Source organism: Passer domesticus, chromosome 11, assembly GCF_036417665.1.
Source record: "Passer domesticus isolate bPasDom1 chromosome 11, bPasDom1.hap1, whole genome shotgun sequence".
Classification (NCBI taxonomy): domain Eukaryota; kingdom Metazoa; phylum Chordata; class Aves; order Passeriformes; family Passeridae; genus Passer; species Passer domesticus.
In genome coordinates this window covers 12,140,558-12,159,339 of record NC_087484.1, presented here as the reverse complement: position 1 = coordinate 12,159,339, position 18,782 = coordinate 12,140,558, and the positions used below count along the sequence as shown (strand labels likewise).

General features: G+C 44.9%; 2 protein-coding genes across 14 annotated transcripts in view; both read left to right on the top strand.

Annotated features, from left to right (window-relative positions):
* Positions 1-1,523: 1,523 nt before the first annotated feature.
* Positions 1,524-14,235, top strand: PPP1R2 (protein phosphatase 1 regulatory inhibitor subunit 2). Of its 5 annotated transcripts, XR_010346256.1 has the most exons (8): positions 1,527-1,724; positions 6,270-6,377; positions 6,774-6,851; positions 7,141-7,244; positions 8,397-8,576; positions 9,769-9,976; positions 11,438-11,488; positions 12,784-14,235. XR_010346256.1 is itself a non-coding variant. In XM_064385728.1 (7 exons), the coding sequence occupies exons 1-6, from the start codon at positions 1,579-1,581 to the stop codon at positions 11,440-11,442; spliced, it is 621 nt and encodes a 206-aa protein (XP_064241798.1). In that variant the 5' UTR covers positions 1,524-1,578; the 3' UTR covers positions 11,443-11,488; positions 12,784-14,235. The 5 variants fall into 5 exon arrangements, 2 of the variants coding, with proteins under 2 accessions (XP_064241798.1, XP_064241797.1); XM_064385728.1 differs by lacking the exon at positions 9,769-9,976 and having other exon boundaries at positions 1,524-1,724; XR_010346258.1 differs by lacking the exon at positions 9,769-9,976 and having other exon boundaries at positions 11,350-11,488.
* A 3,944-nt stretch (positions 14,236-18,179) lies between these two features.
* Positions 18,180-18,782, top strand: part of ACAP2 (ArfGAP with coiled-coil, ankyrin repeat and PH domains 2) — a 62,919-nt gene continuing 62,316 nt past the window's right edge. For 2 of the 9 annotated variants that reach the window (XM_064385726.1, XM_064385719.1), the window contains exon 1: positions 18,181-18,366. In XM_064385726.1, coding sequence (XP_064241796.1) covers positions 18,314-18,366 — 53 coding nt within the window. In that variant the 5' untranslated portion in view covers positions 18,181-18,313. Of the gene's footprint in view, positions 18,367-18,782 lie in introns of all 9 variants that reach the window. The other 7 variants (XM_064385720.1, XM_064385721.1, XM_064385722.1 and 4 more) reach the window with 5 other exon arrangements.

Below are 18,782 nucleotides of genomic sequence, written 5' to 3'. Positions count from 1 at the left end.
CCAGAAACAACTGCCATGTTTAAGTCATTATCCTTTAAACTTTCAAATCCTAATGCCACAGTTCCTGTGACACAGAATTAAACACTCCACCCGATTTTTCAGGCTGTAAGGATGATGGACGTGCCAGGATACAAAAAACTGCACAGCTGTTCCCAAGTGTGTCAGATTCTGGGTGTAATCATTTCATCACTGCTTCATCGGGTTCCTATTTTCCTTCTCACATGGATGGTGCTGCTGTAGCCCTCATTCTGTGTGATGCAAGGGACAGTGGCCTGGGACACTGAGCCCTAGGGGTGGGCCTGCAGCCCCATGGGCAGGACAGGCACTGGCTTGGGAACTGGGCTCTCCAGGCATGGCTGAGAAATGGAAATGTTTCACTCAGAGACAAACCCCTGCCATGCCTGGGCCCTCTGAGACCACACTGCTTCCTTCATTGTGCCACAGAGACCGTGACAATCCTGGGCTGCTCTGGCAAGCACGTTGTGCCAGGGGCATCTCCCCGTGGCAGCACAGAGAGCTCGGGGACATGGCAGCACAGCTGCAGCCTGCCCTGCCACGTGCCAGCCGTGTCCCCAGCGCCACAGCACACGCGTGGGACACCCTCGAGGGGCTGGGAGTGCCAAACAGGCACAGGCCCCCCGCAGCCCCAAGAGCTCCGGGGATGTGCAGACACCCCCAGGGCAGCACACGGCAACCTCTGCGTCCGTGTGTCCTCATCAAGGCAGGTATGGATCTGAACGGGAGACGCCAAGAGATGGAGCCAGGCTCTTCTCAGTAGTGCCAGCCACTACTGAGGCAACAGGCAGCAACTGATGCACAGGAAATTTCACCTGAAAATGAGGAAGAATTTCTTCACTGTGCGGGTGATGGAGCACTAGAACGGATTGCCCAGAGAGGCTGTGAAGTTTCCATCACTGGACATATTCAAGAACAATCTGGACACAACCCTGTGCAGTGTGACCCCCTCTGGCCTGACCGATTCCGTGATTCTGTGTCCGTGTGCCTGTGTGTCCCTGTATCTCTGTGCCTGTGTCCCCCTGTGTCACTGTGTCACCGTGTCCGTACGTCTGTATCCATGGCCCTGCCATGTCCGTGTGTCCCTCTGTCCCTGTGTCCGTGTGTCCCTCTATCCTTGTGTCCGTGTGTCTCTCTGTCCCTGTCCCTGTGTCAGTGTGTCTCTCTGTCCCCGTGTCCGTGTGTCCACGTGTCCGTGTGTCTCTCTGTCCCCTTGTCCCTCTGTCCCTCTGTCCCTGTGTCCCTCTGTCCCTGTATCCCTCTGTCCCCGTGTCCCTCTGTCCCTGTCCCTGTGTCCCTGTATCCCTCTGTCCCCGTGTCCCTCTGTCCCTCTGTCCGTGTGTCCCTCTGTCCCTGTGTCCCCGTGTCCCTGTGTCCCTCTGTCCGTGTGTCCGTGCTCCCCGCGCGCGCAGAGCGCCCCCTGGCGGTCGCGCATGCGCACTGCAGCAGGGGGCGGTCGGTCCGCCGGCCGCCAGGGGGCGCGGGCGCGCGGGCTGAGGCGCTGGCGCGGGGCGGGCCCGGCCGGGGCGGCGGCGGCGGCGGAGCCGGGCGGGCGGCGCGGCCATGGAGGAGCCGTCGGTACCGGACGCCTCGGCGACGAGGCGGGGGCCCATCAAGGGCATCCTGAAGAAGAGCGGCAGCAAGGCTTCGTCGGGAGGGGCCGTGGGGGCGCGACAGCCCAGCCAGGCCTGCGACGAGGACGAGCAAGGGTGAGGCCCCGGTGGTGGTGGGCGGCGGCGGGTCCCCGCAGGGCCTCCCTCCGGCCGTCCCGCTCCTTCGAGGGGCCCGCGGGGCGGGATCAGCCCGGCGGCGTCTCCAGCCGGGGCTGCTGCTGCGCCCCGTGCCCGGGGTGCTGCTGCCCGGGGGTCCGTGCCGTGCCCCCCGTGCGGCGGCGGGCCCGGAGCTCGGCTCCGCTCGGCGCTGGGGAGCCGGCAGTGGCAGCTCCTGCCGGGCCGGAGCTCCGCTGGAGCCGGGGGGTGCCGGGATCCGGCAGTGGCAGCTCCTGCCGGGCCGGAGCTCCGCCGGCAGCCGGGGATGCCGGCCGTGCACCTGAGCGGGGGCGGGGAGCGCTGCTCGCATGGGGCCGGCGGGAGCTGTCGCCCTGGCTCCCGCCGAGGAGTGGCTGTCACCTGCTAAGTGTGGCAGCTCACAAAGGGTTTTACCCATGCTACGAGGATAGTTCACAGTTTGGGAAATGCGCTTGATTTATTCTCAGCCTTCTCATAGGCAGCTCATTTCTTGTAATCAAAGGCATGTCCCTGGAGAGGGGACCTCTCCTGGGCTGAAACATCATCAAGATATATTCTCGCTTGGGCAGGAGCTATCTAAAAATCTCACTCTTGAGAATGTGCACAGCCTTGTGGTTTGTTATTTGAATGACATGAAAATCTTGGTTTAATTGTAACATGCCTAGTTAGTCCAGATATGCCAGAAGTGGTCTTCAGCTGACCAGCGCCTGTCCTTGATGGTTAAGAATCCTGCACTTTGCCTGGAGCACCCAGCATGTGCTGCCTGCCGTTGCTCTGATTCTCCATCAAGTTATGATGAGCAAGGTTTGACCTGAACTGAGTGTTTAAAAATTTGCTTTAGACAGTTTTCTTTTTTTGGCACCTTATTCAGTATTGCAAGGAGAGAAGTAATGATAAAACGACATGGTCATGGTGGTCTTTTTTTTTATTATTATGGTAATACTCCTTTCATCTTTGCTGAGTTAAGTCATGAATGTAGTCTAAAGTCAGCAAGGTAAGAAAGAAGAGCTTTTGGGTTGCAGTGTTGCTTGTGTTAGCTGCTCCTGCTTTCCAGAGAAAAAAGTCACCTGAATGAATGAGATGATGTTTTTGAAATAGGTGAGTGTAAATAGCAGTGTTACACAAATGTGATTTTTCTTTTCCTTTTCTTTTGTTCTAATACGTAGCTTGATGTGTTTAACACCACAGCAGACATAAATTACAACTGGCTGTTGGTAGCTTGTGTTTAATTTTCTGCGGTTTCTTTTGTACCATCTTGAAAAATGAGTAGAAATTGGCATATGAACTGATGAGTGTATGGTGTATTGGTTATTGCACACAGTAATTTCTTGGGAAGTAGTTAGTGGGCTGGAGTCCAGCTTCTATTTCCTATTTACGAACACGAGCCAATAAAGTCAGATTAATTCTGAAATTGCCTTGAAAGTTGAAAGATATTGGCTAAACCTGGCAGGCTGCATTAGAAAATTTCCTGGAAAGATCAGTACAGGGTATATAAAGCTGGTTTCTGTGCAGGTATTATTTTTGGTTGCCAGTGTATCAATATATCAGTGTTATTTCTGATTTCAGCAAAACAATTTTGGTTTTAGAAGAATGATAAGTAGTACAGTTGTTATTTTCCTTTGAGATTGAAGATTAGTTAATAAATTCAGGCATCTGTTTTCTTAATTCTTCTGCTTATTTCTAATATTGAAAATCAGGTCTGAAGATCTTTATAAATATCTGTAGATGAAAGAGCTCATTGTGTCAGCTGTCATCTTTTAAAGCACGTTCAGAGCTCTCATGTACTTGCATCATTACTGACCTTGTGCTGCTCTTAGTGTTGGTAACATTGTTTGGAAAATTTCCTTCATGAAAATACAATGCAAGAAGGAAGCTTGAGAGATTGGGACACCACTGGAACTGCATCCTAAGAGCTGAGGTTGTGGTTTAATGGCAGATGTGTTCTTGGCATACACACTGGGGTAGTGTATTTTTTGCCTTCAGACCCCTGCAAGAGCCTGTGAGTGAGTAGATGTGATATTTTACAAAGGAATTGTGGAAGTGTGTGTGTGCACAAGCAGCTGTGTTGGAAGAGCTGAGTCTGCTATGGCAGGAGCAAGGGAGGTGTGAGAGGTGTTCCTTGGCTGTTACTGCTGCTGAAACTTCTTGCCTGTCCACACCACCTGGTGTGATGTCAAATGAAGTTATTGTATATTATTAAAGATGTGAGAACATACAAATGAGCACTTATGAGATTTTTCAAATCTCATTTTCCTAAGGAAGATTAGATTTCCTGTTTCTCTGTCTGAAGGGGTGTCAGGATGCATTTTTCTTTGATGGTCCTAAGCCATGTCATTAGTGTTGTGCTGTTCAGACATGCCTAAGCATGCAAAATTGGAAACAACCAGGGGAGGTGTGGGTTTTCAGAGCACTTAGTCATTCTCCTGCGAGGGCTTTTTAAAAGCAGGGGTGAAATGACATGTTTGTCTCTTTGCCACTAATGACTTTTTTTCCCCCTAGGTGAACTTCAAGTTGTGGTTTTGGAGGTGTTTCACAGCCAAGGCTTTTAGTGTTGGAATCTGAGTTTAAAAAAATAAGTGTGAAAAGCTAAGCCACTAAAAACTTGTTCAGTCTTTTATTTATGACTCACTGACTTGCTCAGTGTGGGCTGTCTGATTTCCAGCACGGTGCATGCCAAAGGGATTGTTCCAAGGTTGCCAGTATTATTATTAGGTGGAGTTGTGAGCCTGGGCTGTAAACCTCGATTGCTCTGGGCAAGCGAGCACAAGGCATGTGAGGGGAATGTCTCCCATCTGTTGGATTTCCCTGCCAGCTGAGCTTTGTCTCTTTACAGCGGCTGTGTACCCTGTGCACCATTGGCTAAGTGCTCTGGCTGGTAAAATTCCTCGCTGTGCAGCACAGTGAGCATCTCGTGTTGGTCATGGAGGAACTTCAGGCTGTGTTAAACTGGGTGAACTGGGGATTTCTCGACTCCCAGCCAGGCAGTTTTGAATGAGTGGCGATCCTGGAGCGGAGCTCTTGCTTTGTCATCACGAAGCTCATGACTCCCCGCCCTGCCAGAGCCGCGCTCTGACTCACGTGTTGTCCGCTTATGCTGCAGTCCTTGTGTTTGCACAAAATGATTCAATGGACCTGAAGCCTCAAACATGAGACCTTGGCACTGGCTACTGTGTGCTGAGGGGATTAAGATCATTCAATTTTTATTAATTTCTGGAGTGTAAGCCTGTGGCATGTAGGATTCAGCATCAACCCCCACATCTTTTTTTCCCCCTTTATTTTTTTCTCCCCATATTGTATTATGCAGTTATCCTGCAAATGTAGAATGTACTTTGTGCTTGAAATCTTGCTTTATCAAGTTTGTTTTTACAGATATCATTCTGCCTAAGAGCACTTGTGTTACTGAGATTGAATATATCTTTCAGATCTGTTATTGGAGCGGTCTGTGTTTGAACAAGAGCAGTTAGTGGAAATCTTCCTGCCAACTGCCCCCTTCCACCCCCAAAAAAACCCAAACAACAACCACCCCAAACCAAACAAAAACCCGCACAAAGTCCTGTAATGTTTGCTTCCTTAAATAATAACTTACAACAAGAATATATTAATTAGTCCAATTTTTGTATTATTTTGAAATTAAATTTATTGGCTTAATCTAAGGGAAAGACCACCTTATATGAAGTTTGCAGTGACCTTTTTAGGGAAAATGTGGAACATGGTGGTTTGTGTTGATTAAACATTTTTTCTGGCTTTTAGATCAGGGTAGGGAGGGCTCTTTCTCTGGCCACAAGGCAATTGCTTTTCTTGTGGCTTATATATTTTGTCAGTGAGCAGTCAGTGTGGGTGAGCTTTAGTTTCTTCAAATATACATAAAGTGGTACATTTTCTGGTTGACTAAGAAAATTCTAGATAATGTAGCATCACTGGTACTTGTCTGTATAAAATGTGAAACTCCCTCAGCTTAATTATAGCAGTGAATCACTTGGCTTATTATTCCAATTTAGGACGACAAAAGCAGTATTAATAATCAGCTTGTTCTATGCTACTTATTTCACTGCAGGAGGGGATTTGTTGGTAGCTACTGTTTATGTAACAGTTTTGCTAATAATTATTCTAGCTCCTTCAGCAGAGGTGAACTCAAAGGTATTGGGTTTTGTTGAAGTCTTGTGGGTTGTAATAAGGAGAAGAATTCATTTTTTACAAGTTACTCTAAAATCAGAGTTCACAAGATAGTCATTGAACTAGATGAGGAGTCTCTGAATTATATTAATAAGAATATGTTTATAGATAATTGAGTTTGTTTAGCTATTGTGACTTTGCACTGATAATTTGTTATGACTCAAGTATGTACAGAGCAGTATTTAAGTCATACTTTGAACACGTCTTTGTGTCATAACAATATTTTTGTGCTTAGTATGTAGTAGAGATCAGATGATGTTTTAAAAATTCCTTCTCTGGTAAAGCAGAACTAATTGTTTTAGAATATAAGAAAATTTTCTTTTCATATTTCAGTAAAAAATCCCAGAAGTGGGATGAAATGAACATCATAGCTACATACCACCCTGCAGGCAAAGATTATGGCTTGATGAAAATTGATGAGCCAAGTACTCCCTACCACAGGTATGCTTGCTCAAGTGTTGGTCTGTGTGCTGCCAGGTGGAATTGTGGGTTTAGAGCCAAATTTACTTTGTGGGTGATGTAGTATTACTGTGCAGGCCTGCTGGGTGTGTGCAACATACTCAGATCTACAAAGCTTCTAAATAAGGAGAACAGTCTGAAGGGACAAAGTTTAGAGGCAAGCTTTAGCCTTTGAATAGAATAAATAAGTCTGACTTCTAGTGATTTAATTTTTTTTTCAGTACTAGAATATAATGTCATATCAATATTTAATGGAAAGCTTTTAAAGCATTAAAGGAATCTTTTAATTGAGTGTTGTAAGGTTTTGACTGTTTTCTTGAGCAAACTACAAAGTCAAGCAAATTACTAAAAGAGGCTACTTTTTGTTTGCCTTCCAAGCATGAGAGGAGAAGATGATGAGGATCCAGTGAGTGATTCAGAATATGAGCCCTTAAGAGCAGATGTGTTGAGTAAAAAGTAAGTATTGTAATAATAAAAACTGACTAAATGTGAAGATAATCTGCTCTTCTTTTCGGAAAGCTGTTGCTGGTTTCTCTAGAAGCTGCATTTTTGCTGTGGTCAGATTAAGTGGTTTTCAGTGTTTGGTAGTGCTACTGGTAATTCAAACCTCTTGCACGTTGTTACTACATACAAATATGGCAAAAATAATGAACAAAGCTGCTTGTATGAGTATTCTGAAATGTCATGTATTTTAAATAGTGAAAAACTTGCTGTTTCAGCATTTTGTATTGCATGATTTATGCAGACTGGCAGCTGCAGCTGAAGGTAGAGGACCCAAGATTATAGCAAGGCAGGAAGAAAGCAGTGAGGAGGAGGATGAGGATGAAGAATTAACACCTGAAGAACGGGGTAGGCATAAGTTGTTTTCTTTCTTTTGTTTAGACTCTTTTCCTAAAAATATTTTCAGGTTTTCTGTAAGAAATATTTGCAAAGAAGAAGTACTATCAGAAAAATGTTGTGATTTGAAAATAAAGATAAATAGTGTTTGAACAAATACACTGCTTGTTTCTAGTCAGAATGTTTGGTTTGGGATCTGCATATAAACAGGAATTTGCTGTTGTTGGCTGCCTCCCTGTATACAAAATTAAGGTATGGGAATTCCTGCTAAATCACCTCAAATAAGAACTTCTGGTTTGGGGTTGAAGGAATAGTTCTTAAATTGAACATATTTCAGGTAGATGTAATTAAATGAGTACAACTACAAATAAAATGCTGCTAATTGCTTGCAAATGTACTGATTATATTTCTGTTGTTCTCAAAGCAACTGGTGATGAATGCACTAGGAAGTCTGCAGTTATTCCAAACAAATAGCATCTTTAACAGAGATGTTGTTGTATGTTAACTTGGACTAGAATGTTTTCAGGGAACAGTGAAACAGCAATACTTCTAAGGTTTCAGGCTTGTATTATCTAGCTGATGCTTCTCAAATTTCCTGGCTTTAACTTTGAGTGTGAAACCTTGCTGTACTAAAGGTAGGAAAAGAACAAAGCGTTGCGGCTGGAAGTAAGCAAAATTGACTTGAGTTATAATACATTACTGCTGGATATGCTGATGTTTAATATATGGAGCAGAGCTGGCTTCAGGCCATGGGGAAAGTGGAAAATATTTTCTTCTACATGTGGTAAATATATCTATCATAACTGACCTTTGGTGGCTAGCCAGGAGTCAAACCACACATCTGCAAAAGTTCATCTTCTATCCCAGCAGTGTGTCTCAATTTGTCCTTGAGTTTACTTAGAAACAAGGCTTGTGAAACTTTGGAGTTTTGTGTACTTTTACCAGATGCTTCTCATGGTTCAGACTTGCTCTTAGTTGCAGACAGGTTCTTATAAAAGTGCTTATGAGATTCCAATTACTATCCTTTTTGTAAGTCAGACTCATTTTAAAAGAACATTCCACTGCTTGAAGACAATAATTTTTATTCGGTGAGATCTTCGAAGAAGAAGATATGTTAATTTTCTTTTTTAAGGAAAGGAACTGTTTTCATTTGTTTGCCCACAGAGAAAAAGAAACAGTTTGAAATGAAGAGAAAAATGCACTACAATGAAGGAAGAAACATCAAACTGGCAAGGCAGCTCATTGCAAAAGAACTACATGGTGAAGAAGATGAAGATGATGAGGATGAAGAGATGCGTGATGCTGCAGATGTAGAAACAATGAATACAGAAGCTGCCGAACACGGTGAGCTACTGATTAGTTAAAAAGCACCTGTAAGTACTGGTGGCCCTTTCAGCTGTTGGGATATGAATATACTCAGGTGTGAGATCACTAGAAGGAGTACAGTATGTATGTAACACTCCTTGAGTAAGGTTGCACACAGGTAAATTTGTAGCATGGAACAAAATCTCAGTGTGATAAACAGCATGTAGGCTTTTGTTTGTTGTGGCATAACAGAAAAACAAACATTTCCGCTTTTCACCATTTCCCCAACGTAACTGACTTTGGGTAGTGAAGTTGCCAGCATCCCTTTTAAAGGAGGAGCTGTCTTGTACTGAACACTTCAATGGCCACATGGTAGAGCCTGGATTTTTGTTGTGGGTCATTTCCTATTCTGCTCCCAATCCATCCTGTAGCCAGCAATGGGAGATTACCATCAATGTTTCCTCCTTGTTGAAAGGACTGTATTTATCTTCCTGAGGAAAAACACTGTAATGTAAAACTGCTGTTATGCTTTCAATACAGACTTGTCCTTGAGCAGAAATGTTCATTGCTATTGTATGGGGTAAGACTCTCAGTGCAGCTACTGGAAGAAAGTCTGGGATGTTTGAGGGGGAGCTGTTGCTGGAATCTGTTTCAGGGCTGTCTCTTCATAGGAAACTCCTAAAGCTATAGAGGCTGACACCTTCTCTTTCATCTTTAAACTTCTCTCTGGGTGAAAAGTCTTAGACTTCTGCAGTGGTATTCTGGTGAATAATTACAGTTCACTCCCCACCTCTTTATGTAACAGCACTTTGAATAAATTTTTTCACATAAACAAACCACACATCTGTTGCTCATGAGACTGGTGGCAGTGAAGTCTGTAAGCCTTGTTCATCTGTGATTGGCAAAGCTATGAGATATTAGCATGGTCTGCAGACTTGGGAAGATGCTGCATGGGTTTAACTTGGTTCACATCTGCTTTTCACAACCATGTGAACTAGGAACTCGTCTAAAATTTATATACCACGCAATAAAAAGGAGATTTGCAAAGTTGCGTGTTTAAGTTCTGTGGATTGCACCTTTTCATCCTGTTACTTACTACAGCAGGACTAATTCCTTCACAATTGCTCTGAAAGGGTCCTTTGGTATATGTGAGACCCATTACTGGACTGACTTTATCCAGTAACTGAACATAGGCCTTATAATGGCTATTTACTAGAACTTCACTCTCCAGGGGAAAGGAGGGCTGCAGTAGCCAACCGTATGAGCCTTCTGCATGGCCTGAAGCTGCCATCCCTCTGCACTCTGCTGTAAAACAGAGGCAACTCCGCTCCCCAGCTGCATTCGCCACTGGAAAGAAGGCAGACCTTTGCAGCATTTTTCCATCTCTATTGTTGAAGTCCATTCCACCTTCCTCATAACCAGCTTCAGAGCCACAACTGGTAATTATCAATTTTAGACTGCTCATGGCTAATAGATTCCATAAATGTAGCAACCCGTTAACTAACTGGTTCACCTCCACACCATAGCATATAGAAATGCTTTCCATTAAGCTGATGTAGTTCTCAGTTCTTCACTTCTCTATCATTCTGCTTAAACCTTCATGTTTTGTTATCTCCTAATCGCTATATCAGCCATCACAGCCTTTAATCCCTGTCCTTGATCAGTTCTTCTGAGGTTAAGTACTGGTCTCACTTTTGTAGCAGGTGGTGAATTGAATGCCCTCAGATGGATTATCAGACAGGGTTGGGCAAAGGATGATGGGATATGAACAAAAATGTTAATAAACCAGTCTTCTGTCACTGCCCACATTTTAGGAAATTCCTACATTGAGATGAGAAATGTTCAGCACACAGCTGCGTTAATGTCAAAGTTTTACTGAAATAACTTCTTTGAGATTACATTATTTATTGCTTTCATCTGTATTCTGAGGCCAAAGAAGAATCTCCTTATTCATAAATGTTAATTGGAGCTACAGAAGGTTTCTCAAATAGATGGCTTTAACACTTGCTACTTGGGGTTTTTGGTTGCTGTACTTTTGGTCATGCTGTGCTTTTATATTAAGCACTTGAATATTTAAAAATTAGGCTGTTTCCTTTGCAGAAGGAAATCAAAATCCTATTAATATTCATGTTCCTGAGAACAGTATATGGAAAGATTATTCACCTGGATAACTTTCAAAGAGCTCTTTGACTTGAAATTTTATTTTAAAGTGCTTTTGTCTGGAGCAGAAAAGGGAGGATTTCCTTACTCTTGTACTGGGTGATACAGGAGTTGATTTTTGCAATGGCTTGTTTTGGCATCACTCTGTTAAACTGACTAACAGCACTGATGCTTGCTTTTAACTTCAGTGGAAATATTCTGGGTTTTCTGCATGTTGTATTGTAGCTATATTTTTATAAATTCTTCCATTTGACTTGAGTTCTTGGGAAGTTGTGGAGATCATGAGATGATGTGGCTGCCACTCAGCTGTTATGCCAGTCAGTCTATGTGAGCAAGAGCTGCCATGCAATGTCCTTTTATTCCAATGCAGTAACATGACTTCTGTAGTACTGACGATTGTTGCAGGTAAAGATGTGACATAAGAGGCACTTCTTAGTGGTCAGTTGTGACTCTGGGATTCCACTGGCTCCTGGGTTGTTTTTCAGCCAATTTGAGAATCTCTTCTCACTTGGAATTTTTTCTATCCATGAAGATCCCTTACAGATTCTGTGCTTCTCTTATCTGATGTTTCTTTCTACCCTCTAATTCTGTCTGGTTTGTATTTGAGTAAAACTAACCATACACTTCTAATCTCTACACTCTGCTTTCAAAGAATATCCTAAAGACTTAAGGCAGGTTTAAGAAGGCTCCTGTCAGATACCACCAGGTCCACTAATACAAGTTGCACTTCTTGGTTACAGACTGAGATTTCTTGCTGATTGAAATGAAGATGGCCAGTCCAGTCAGTGATGGTGAGAACTCTTTGTATATTTTTGCACCTGTCTCCATTGTGGCTACCAAGTGTTTTAAATGGATGGATGAGTCCTTTCTTGCCTCAAGTAGCCATGTGTATGGATTCCAGCAGCCAAGCTCTTTTGTGGAAAAGAAAGTATAAGTTATAATAGACAGCATATGGCAGGGGGCTTGGAGCTGGATGCCCTGTAAGGTTCCTTCTAACCCAAACCATTCTATGATTCTACATTTGCTTGTTTCAGCGTTTCACCTTCTCTGCCTACTTGCTATTTATAACTCCATGAATAACATAAATAGACTTTGCCAGCAGAAGTGACCTTTGTTTCTCTCCATAAAAATTTTCCCTTTAGAAATTCTCTTTGAAATCACTGAAGGAAATATTCCTGATGTAGGTAAATTTAAGCATGATGATTTCAGTACAGACCTGTCTTCTGCTACACAAAAGTATCAGCCAGAGGGTGTTGTCTATAGCAGTTCAATTGACAAGCAGTAAGACTATTGTTCTCTTCCTCTGGTTCATTTAGCTGCATTGCTCTGCTAACCCTGCTCAGATGGCACCCAGCAGCTGAGCTGTCACTGACTGGGTGTGCCCTTTGGCCTTTGGGAGATACAGAATATATTGTGTTTTCTTAACCAGGGCAAGCATCACCCTAAAGATGAATTAATTGAGACAGCTGGGAGCACACGGCAATCAGCTCTGCTGGTTAACTGTGCTGTTTGCTTGTTAAACTACGTGTTACCAAATCTAACTCATGCCCAAGCCTAAGTGGCTTTTTAAAAAGAATGTTATCATTTTGATGAGGTATTCTTTGATCAGCACTGAGGAGGAGTTTCCTCTGATTTATTGCAGTGCTTTTGCTCAAATGCATGAGTTAACAACTCACGAAAACACACGACTGTACTCCTTCATGTATAAACTTGGGTTTTTTTTATTTCAAGTGCCTCATCTAGAACTGAAATATGATGTTGGAAATACTATGTTTGCTGATGTTTCAGGAGCCTCATCTGTTAGTTCTGAGCACCTCAGTTAAATCCTCCCAGTTCCAGGGGGCTGAGCACACAGTACTTGGTGTGCACAACAGTGGTGCTGGCCCTCTCTTTAGAGCATGAGGGTCAAATAACTGTTTTAGACGTTTCTGCACTCTACAATTAAAAGCTTATACATTGCTAAGATGGGTTGGCAAACATTATCTTTGGAGAATCAAAGATGGTTTGAGGAGGATATTTGTGTGTGTTGTGAAAATATTGAATGGGTGTGAAGAATTATCTATTTTTTGTAATCTTTCTTATGCAGCACATGTTACTCGTGACCAGCTGGAAAGTGGAGCACACAGCGTAGAAGAAATCTGTCCAGAACTGTAACTGCTTGTCAAAGACACAAATATAAACATCGCTTCATGATTTTTGCAATTAAGGCTCTTAAATGTTAAGAAGCATATCAGTTACAATGTTGTATTGCCAAGAATGTTAATTTTAGACTTGTCCATTAGGCAGAAAACACTGTCTAATTGATTTATTCTCGTGCCTAGTATTTCATGGAGAATACTGCTTCATAATTTGTTCAACCAGAATGGCATTCCCTGTATGTATAGCGCTGATTATCTTGCGTGATGTACTGTTACTCTTGCTTTGAAACTCTCACTATCTTTTGGTTTCACACTATTTATTTGAGAGTGTTCTAGATGTGGTGTCTCATACGCAAAGTTTTGGGATTCAAGAGCCAAACGGTACAGCATATATCAGATTGACATGTAAGCTATTTATCAGATGTGTTAAGCAGTTTAAAAAGGGATTATTCAAGTCCTACAACTTTTTTTTTTTGTAAAGTGTTGATCTGTTAATCTAGATTTGAGTATGTTTTTGCCTGCACTTTCCCAGTCTTTAGAACAAGAGCTGTGTTATTTCTTAAGAGCGGTGTTTGCAGTCGGTTGTTAGTTTCTGACTAAAGCAGTACTAACATCTAGTGGAGGGAGTGTTTTTACACTGGAAACGGCTAACTTGAACTTTGCATTTAACTGTCATAACCTCTTCCATCAGGACTGGTTGGTTTGTGGAGCTCTCTCTGGCTTATTGTGAGAACACAAAAGTTCCCTCCAGCTTTTCTCTTAAAAATCCACATCCACTGTTACTCTTCTGGCTCTTGTTTCAAACGTTTGGTTCTTTCCAGTTGCATGAACAGTTGTTTGCACTGTTAGCACCTGAGGAAAAACACCCAGCCACGAGGAAATATACATCAGGACTGAAGATGTGCTGAGCTTAGGCTCTGGCTGTTCTTTATTAAAGATAACTGCTGTTGATCTGCTCTTTTGGGGTTGGCAACTTCCATACTGAAAACCACTGGTCTAAATCTTCCTGTGTCCATTGCAACTTAGAGCAACTGCTTTTGTAAAATGAAGGCTTTTTGGAAGCTAGAAGGGAAACTGCCTAATTCAAATACTTGTTTACAGTGTGGTTGTATAGCTGTAAAGAGGGATTCTGCGCCTCCAAATTGCTGTAAAAACTTCCCACTGGGTGGAATTTGACTGGTGAATGTTCCAGTATTCAGAGTAGTTCCTGGTTTTATTACACAAACAAAGTACACACTTAAGCTTTAGCTTGGTTATGAAATACAGTGTATATCTTAATTTTGATCTGAATTTGATATGTTGCAAAAATCCATATAATTATATGGATCTATTTTAAAATGTCTTTTTCTCCACTGTATATGTGAAGTTTGAATAAAGGAATGAAAGTTATTTTACAGTTACATGCATTCTCAAGTGTGAGCTTTCCTGCAGTCCCAGAGAAATTGAGAGTGAATAAGGCAATAGGATGCTGTCCTTTGAAAGATTTTTACAGGAATGATTCATTAGACTGGATGCATTGCCAAAGATATCTGTGAGTTCTGCTAAGTGTGTTTGGTAGTGTGCCTTTCCCAACTATCTCCTCTCCTCAGTAGGTAACAGGGTGGTCAGTTCTGGGTTAGTTAATCTTCTAAGGTCCTGAATCAAGATTAATAGGGTCTTCTCACAAGAGTTGAACTCTTGATTCTGGCCAGTGTGGTAATGCTAGTTTTTCAACATGCAGAGTGCTATTCTTGTATCAAATGTGGTCACTTGCATAGAGTAAACAGGGGCAAAGGGTAAGCATTTAGATACTTCTGACACATCAAGTCACTACTGTAGCTTTCAGTTTGGCTCCTAAGAATAGGATTTCAGAACTTTAGGCTTGTACCTTTTATAAACCAGCTTGCAGTGTTCAGAGTGTTGGCCTGTGTGCACTGAGCTGTGTTTCAGACTGAGCAGCTGCTGGCCTGGCCTGCCCCAGCTGGGCACTGAAATCCTGCTGAGAGCGTGGCAGTGCTCAGCAAAGCCATGTCACTGTCACTGAGCGTGGTGAGCAGTGTGTGCAGGTAACACCAGTGTGCTCTGTGAGCTGTGGAACATGTCACTTGTACTTTGTGCTGAGTACCCACGGGTACTTTGTACCTGCAACTAAGGTAGAATCCAGCAGCAGCAGCAGATCTTACCTGAGCTAACGTCCTGCCCCCCTTAACCCCCCACCTTCTTGTGTCCAAGGCCATTTGGTGCTCACCAGGGCTTCTTTGGACCTTACAAGGTCTAGCAAGCATTTTGTTTAACAAACTTACTTTGCTAACTTCCAATAAAGACCTTTCCTGTAATGGCTTCCAAAATCCTAAATGAAATGAGTATGTATCTTTGAGGGAGGTACACAAATGCATGAAGATGGTTTTAAATGAACCACATAATGTATGTCCCTTCATCACTCTGGTGATTTTGAACTGCTTGGGTGATCTCCCTTTTTCTGTGCCATCAAGCACCTGAATTCCAAGCTTGATGCTATTTTGAAACTTGATTTAGTTTGGGTTTTTTTTAAAGGCTTTGTTCTCTTCATTTTCCTCAGTGCTCACAAAAATTCTGTTCACAGTGCTTGTCTTCCTCAGCAGAAGTGCAACCCAATGTCCCTGACATTGCTTCTAACTGAAAGGCTGGGTTACTTGATTTTCTCTGCTTACACCTTGATGCATATTAAAAGCTAAATCGGGCAAGTTTTACTTTGCAGTGGCTCCAGAAACTCCATATAGCTTTTTTACAAAGGGATGTCTGATTTCCCTCTGCTTGAGAAATATCAGAGTTCCCTGCTGAATGGGGACAACAGAAGAAATATGTTTTCTCTTTTTGCATTTGATGAGGACTTAGCTTGCTTGCACATCTTAATCTTGAGGTGCATATGGCAAATACTCTTGTGTACAGTACAGAGTGGTGTAAAGAGGAAACAAACACAGCGCTTACTTATGTGGTCAGTGAGCTCCACAGCACCATAATTGTGAATCTTCTTGCACAGGTTTAAGTCCTCAAGCTGCATCCTGTTTAGAGAAACCATTTTCAATATGCTTCCAGTAGGAAGATCACTTACAAATAAGAGCCTTAACTCATGTGTATAGGTTTTATTTTTTCTGTCCATAGTTTCTTTCCCACCAACTTGTACAATTAATGGAAACCACAGATACTTTTTCCACAGCTCACTCTCTCATGTGAAACTTGTACATCTTACCAGAACTCTTTGTTTCTGTAACATGCTTTTTTGTGGTATTATGATGCCACCTTACCAATGTAATTATTTTGTTTGAAACCAGTGTTAAGTGTCACAACATAAATAAAACTATTGTTTTCATTACTACCTTATGACACTAATACTAATCTAATGTTTGGCTTCTTGGAGCTCTTCAGAAGAAACTAGCAGCTAAAATTTGCAGGTGTGTTCATAGATAAATTCTTAAACCAATATTGTAATTTCCTCATGACTCTCATTTATTGCAACTTTGATACAAATTCGTTTGTTCATACAGTCAGATTTGCTGGCTTGCCTAGACCTGAGGGTACATCTGGTACCCTAAGCCATGAACTTAAGATAGTACCACAGAAAAGGTTGCATTTTTCAAGGTGTTTTCCTTTGTGTGTCGTAGTATTTGAGCACAACTGATCTGTGTCTTCATGGTCAACACTGAGTCATCACTCACAAGCATGGAGTAATGGAAAATGACTAACAGCAGATACTTCTTAGGAAGTAAAACTCTTCCGAAAAACAGAGCTGGGCTCTTTTCAGTTGCATACTTCAGCTGACAAGTGGATTTCACAACATAATTGCAGCAGCCCCAGTGATACAAATATTAACAGGCTGCTTTTCCTGAGTGGGTGTGACTTTAATGCCTAATCAAAATAGTGGTAGTTTTGGTGAGGGACAGCACACAAACTTATACAGTTGTTACATCTGTGTAACTTCTAGTTTGGTTCTGACATTTCACTAGTCCTAGGGAAAAAAAAAAAAAACAACCTGACATCCTAAGTCACAACTGACTGAATCAACAAATGTCCCTCTGCTGCTGTGAAAGGACACCTTAACTGAGGGAGGGACAGGAAGGGTACAGCAGGTACTCAGCTCCTTGGAACGAAGGTATGTTCCCCTCCTTCCACGCTGACTGTTTCTCATTGTAACACTGAAATAAAGTGGGGGAGAGAGAATGGGAAGAATATGAAAAAACAAAAGAGGTGGAACTTAGTGCAGATGCTGGGGTGAGGGAGGGTGTGGAAGCTGGAAGCAGGTAGGGCAGCTCCTCAGACCCCAGGAGGAGGCAAGAGTGAGCACCATCTTCTGTCAGCTCAGCACCGTGCCCGTGCCTGCGGGACGGAGCCTGTGCTGTGTGACTGCTTCGTCTTTGGCAAGTTTAACTTGGATAGCAACTTCGACTGCTCTGCCGCTGCTCTGAGGAGGAGTGGGGATGGCTGGTGCTCCTGTCTGTCAGTTTTACATCTGGGAACATCAAGCAGCGCCTAGCTGGTTAGAGATCTTTTTCTGTATTCTCTTAAACGATCAGAAATCTACAATGTTCTGCCGTCCTTCACTGCAAACTGGAGACTGCAACATGGTCCTGTTCACTCTGTGTCACTCTACTTCAAAACATAATCCGCTTCAGTTCAAAAAATATTCTCGGACAGAGGTTCGGTAAGAAACCCAAGCACGCACACTTGATAGTCCTTGACGGGGAAACCTGCGGTTTGCGTTTCTCCTTCAAAGACTCCTTTGAGTGTCCCCCACGAGTTATTTCCTGCATCTAGAAGTGAATCAACAGGAGAGCACCCGGGGCCGGAGCTCTCTTCCCGCCGGTGCCAGCCTCCGCAGGGCCCGTGCCCGCTCCGCTCCGGGCTGAGGGGCAGGCCCGGCTGACGGCAGCGGCCGCTCTGGCCCCGGTACTGCTCAGGGGCCTTCCCGCGTGTCAGCCCCGAGGGCGACATCCCCCCGTTTAATGAAGGGCTGCAATCTAAAAATCACCCAGCAGGTACCGCCAAGCGGCTGAGCAGGGCCCGGCGCCGCCCAGGCAGCGTCACGGCGGCGAGCGCCGCGCCGGGCTGCGGCCGCGGCCATGGAGCTGCCGACTGGAGCGCCCGCCTGCCCATTGGCGGCCCCGCCTGTCACTCTGAGCTCGCTGGGGCGGGAGCAATAGCTGCGGTGCCGGCGGTTGGCTGCGTCTTCCCAGCGGCCACGCTTATTGGGCGCTCTGCCTACTGAGCCCGCCCCTCTCGCGTTGTGATTGGCCGGCGCGCCCCCCGCTCTCGCGGGCGGTCGCTGCTGGCTGCCCGGGCCGTCAGTCGCGCCGGGGCGGGGCGGGCACAGGGCGCTCCGGCCGCCGCCCCCGCCCCGAGCGCCGCCCCCGCCCCGAGCACCGCCCGCCCGCCGGCCCCGGCCCGGTCTCGCCTCGCCCCGGGTTCGCCGCGCCAGCACCGCCAGCAGCCGCAGCAGCGGAGGCAGCGGCGCGCCCCGCCACCATGAAGGTGACCGTGGACTTCGAGGAGTGCCTGAAGGACTCGCCGCGCTTCAGGTGCCGCCGAGAAGGGCCGGGCCGGGGCCGTGCCGGGGGACAGGAAGCGGGGCCGCGGGTGTGCGGGGCGGGCCGGGCGGTGCGGGCGCTGGCGGTGACAGGTGCTGGCGGGCTGTGGGCAGCAGGGGCTGTGTGCTGCGCGGTGTGCGGCTCTGGGGAGGAAGGGCACGGGCGTTGGGAAGTGCAGGGAAGAGGGGCAGCGTGTGGGTACGTGGGGCTGGCTGGGCGGGGAGCGGGGTCCGGGCCCAGGGAGCCGTGCTGGGGTCACGCCTTTGAGCAGGTGGGGGTGAATGTGGCGGGCTGCTGCAGGGAATGCTGGTCAGCCGAAGCGATGTCAGCTGAGACTCAGGCTCGGGAGGGTGAGCTCTGTGGTGCTCTGTCTTCGCTTCTTCAGAGTTGTGCTCACACTTCAGTTC

Coding starts and splice junctions, on each gene's coding strand:
- PPP1R2 (XM_064385727.1), top strand. CDS start 1,579: ATGGAGGAGCCGTCGGTACCGGACGCCTCGGCGACGAGGCGGGGGCCC. Junction 7,245..8,396: donor ATTAACACCTGAAGAACGGG/GTAGGCATAAGT, acceptor GTTTGCCCACAG/AGAAAAAGAAACAGTTTGAA. Junction 8,577..12,783: donor TACAGAAGCTGCCGAACACG/GTGAGCTACTGA, acceptor TTTCTTATGCAG/CACATGTTACTCGTGACCAG.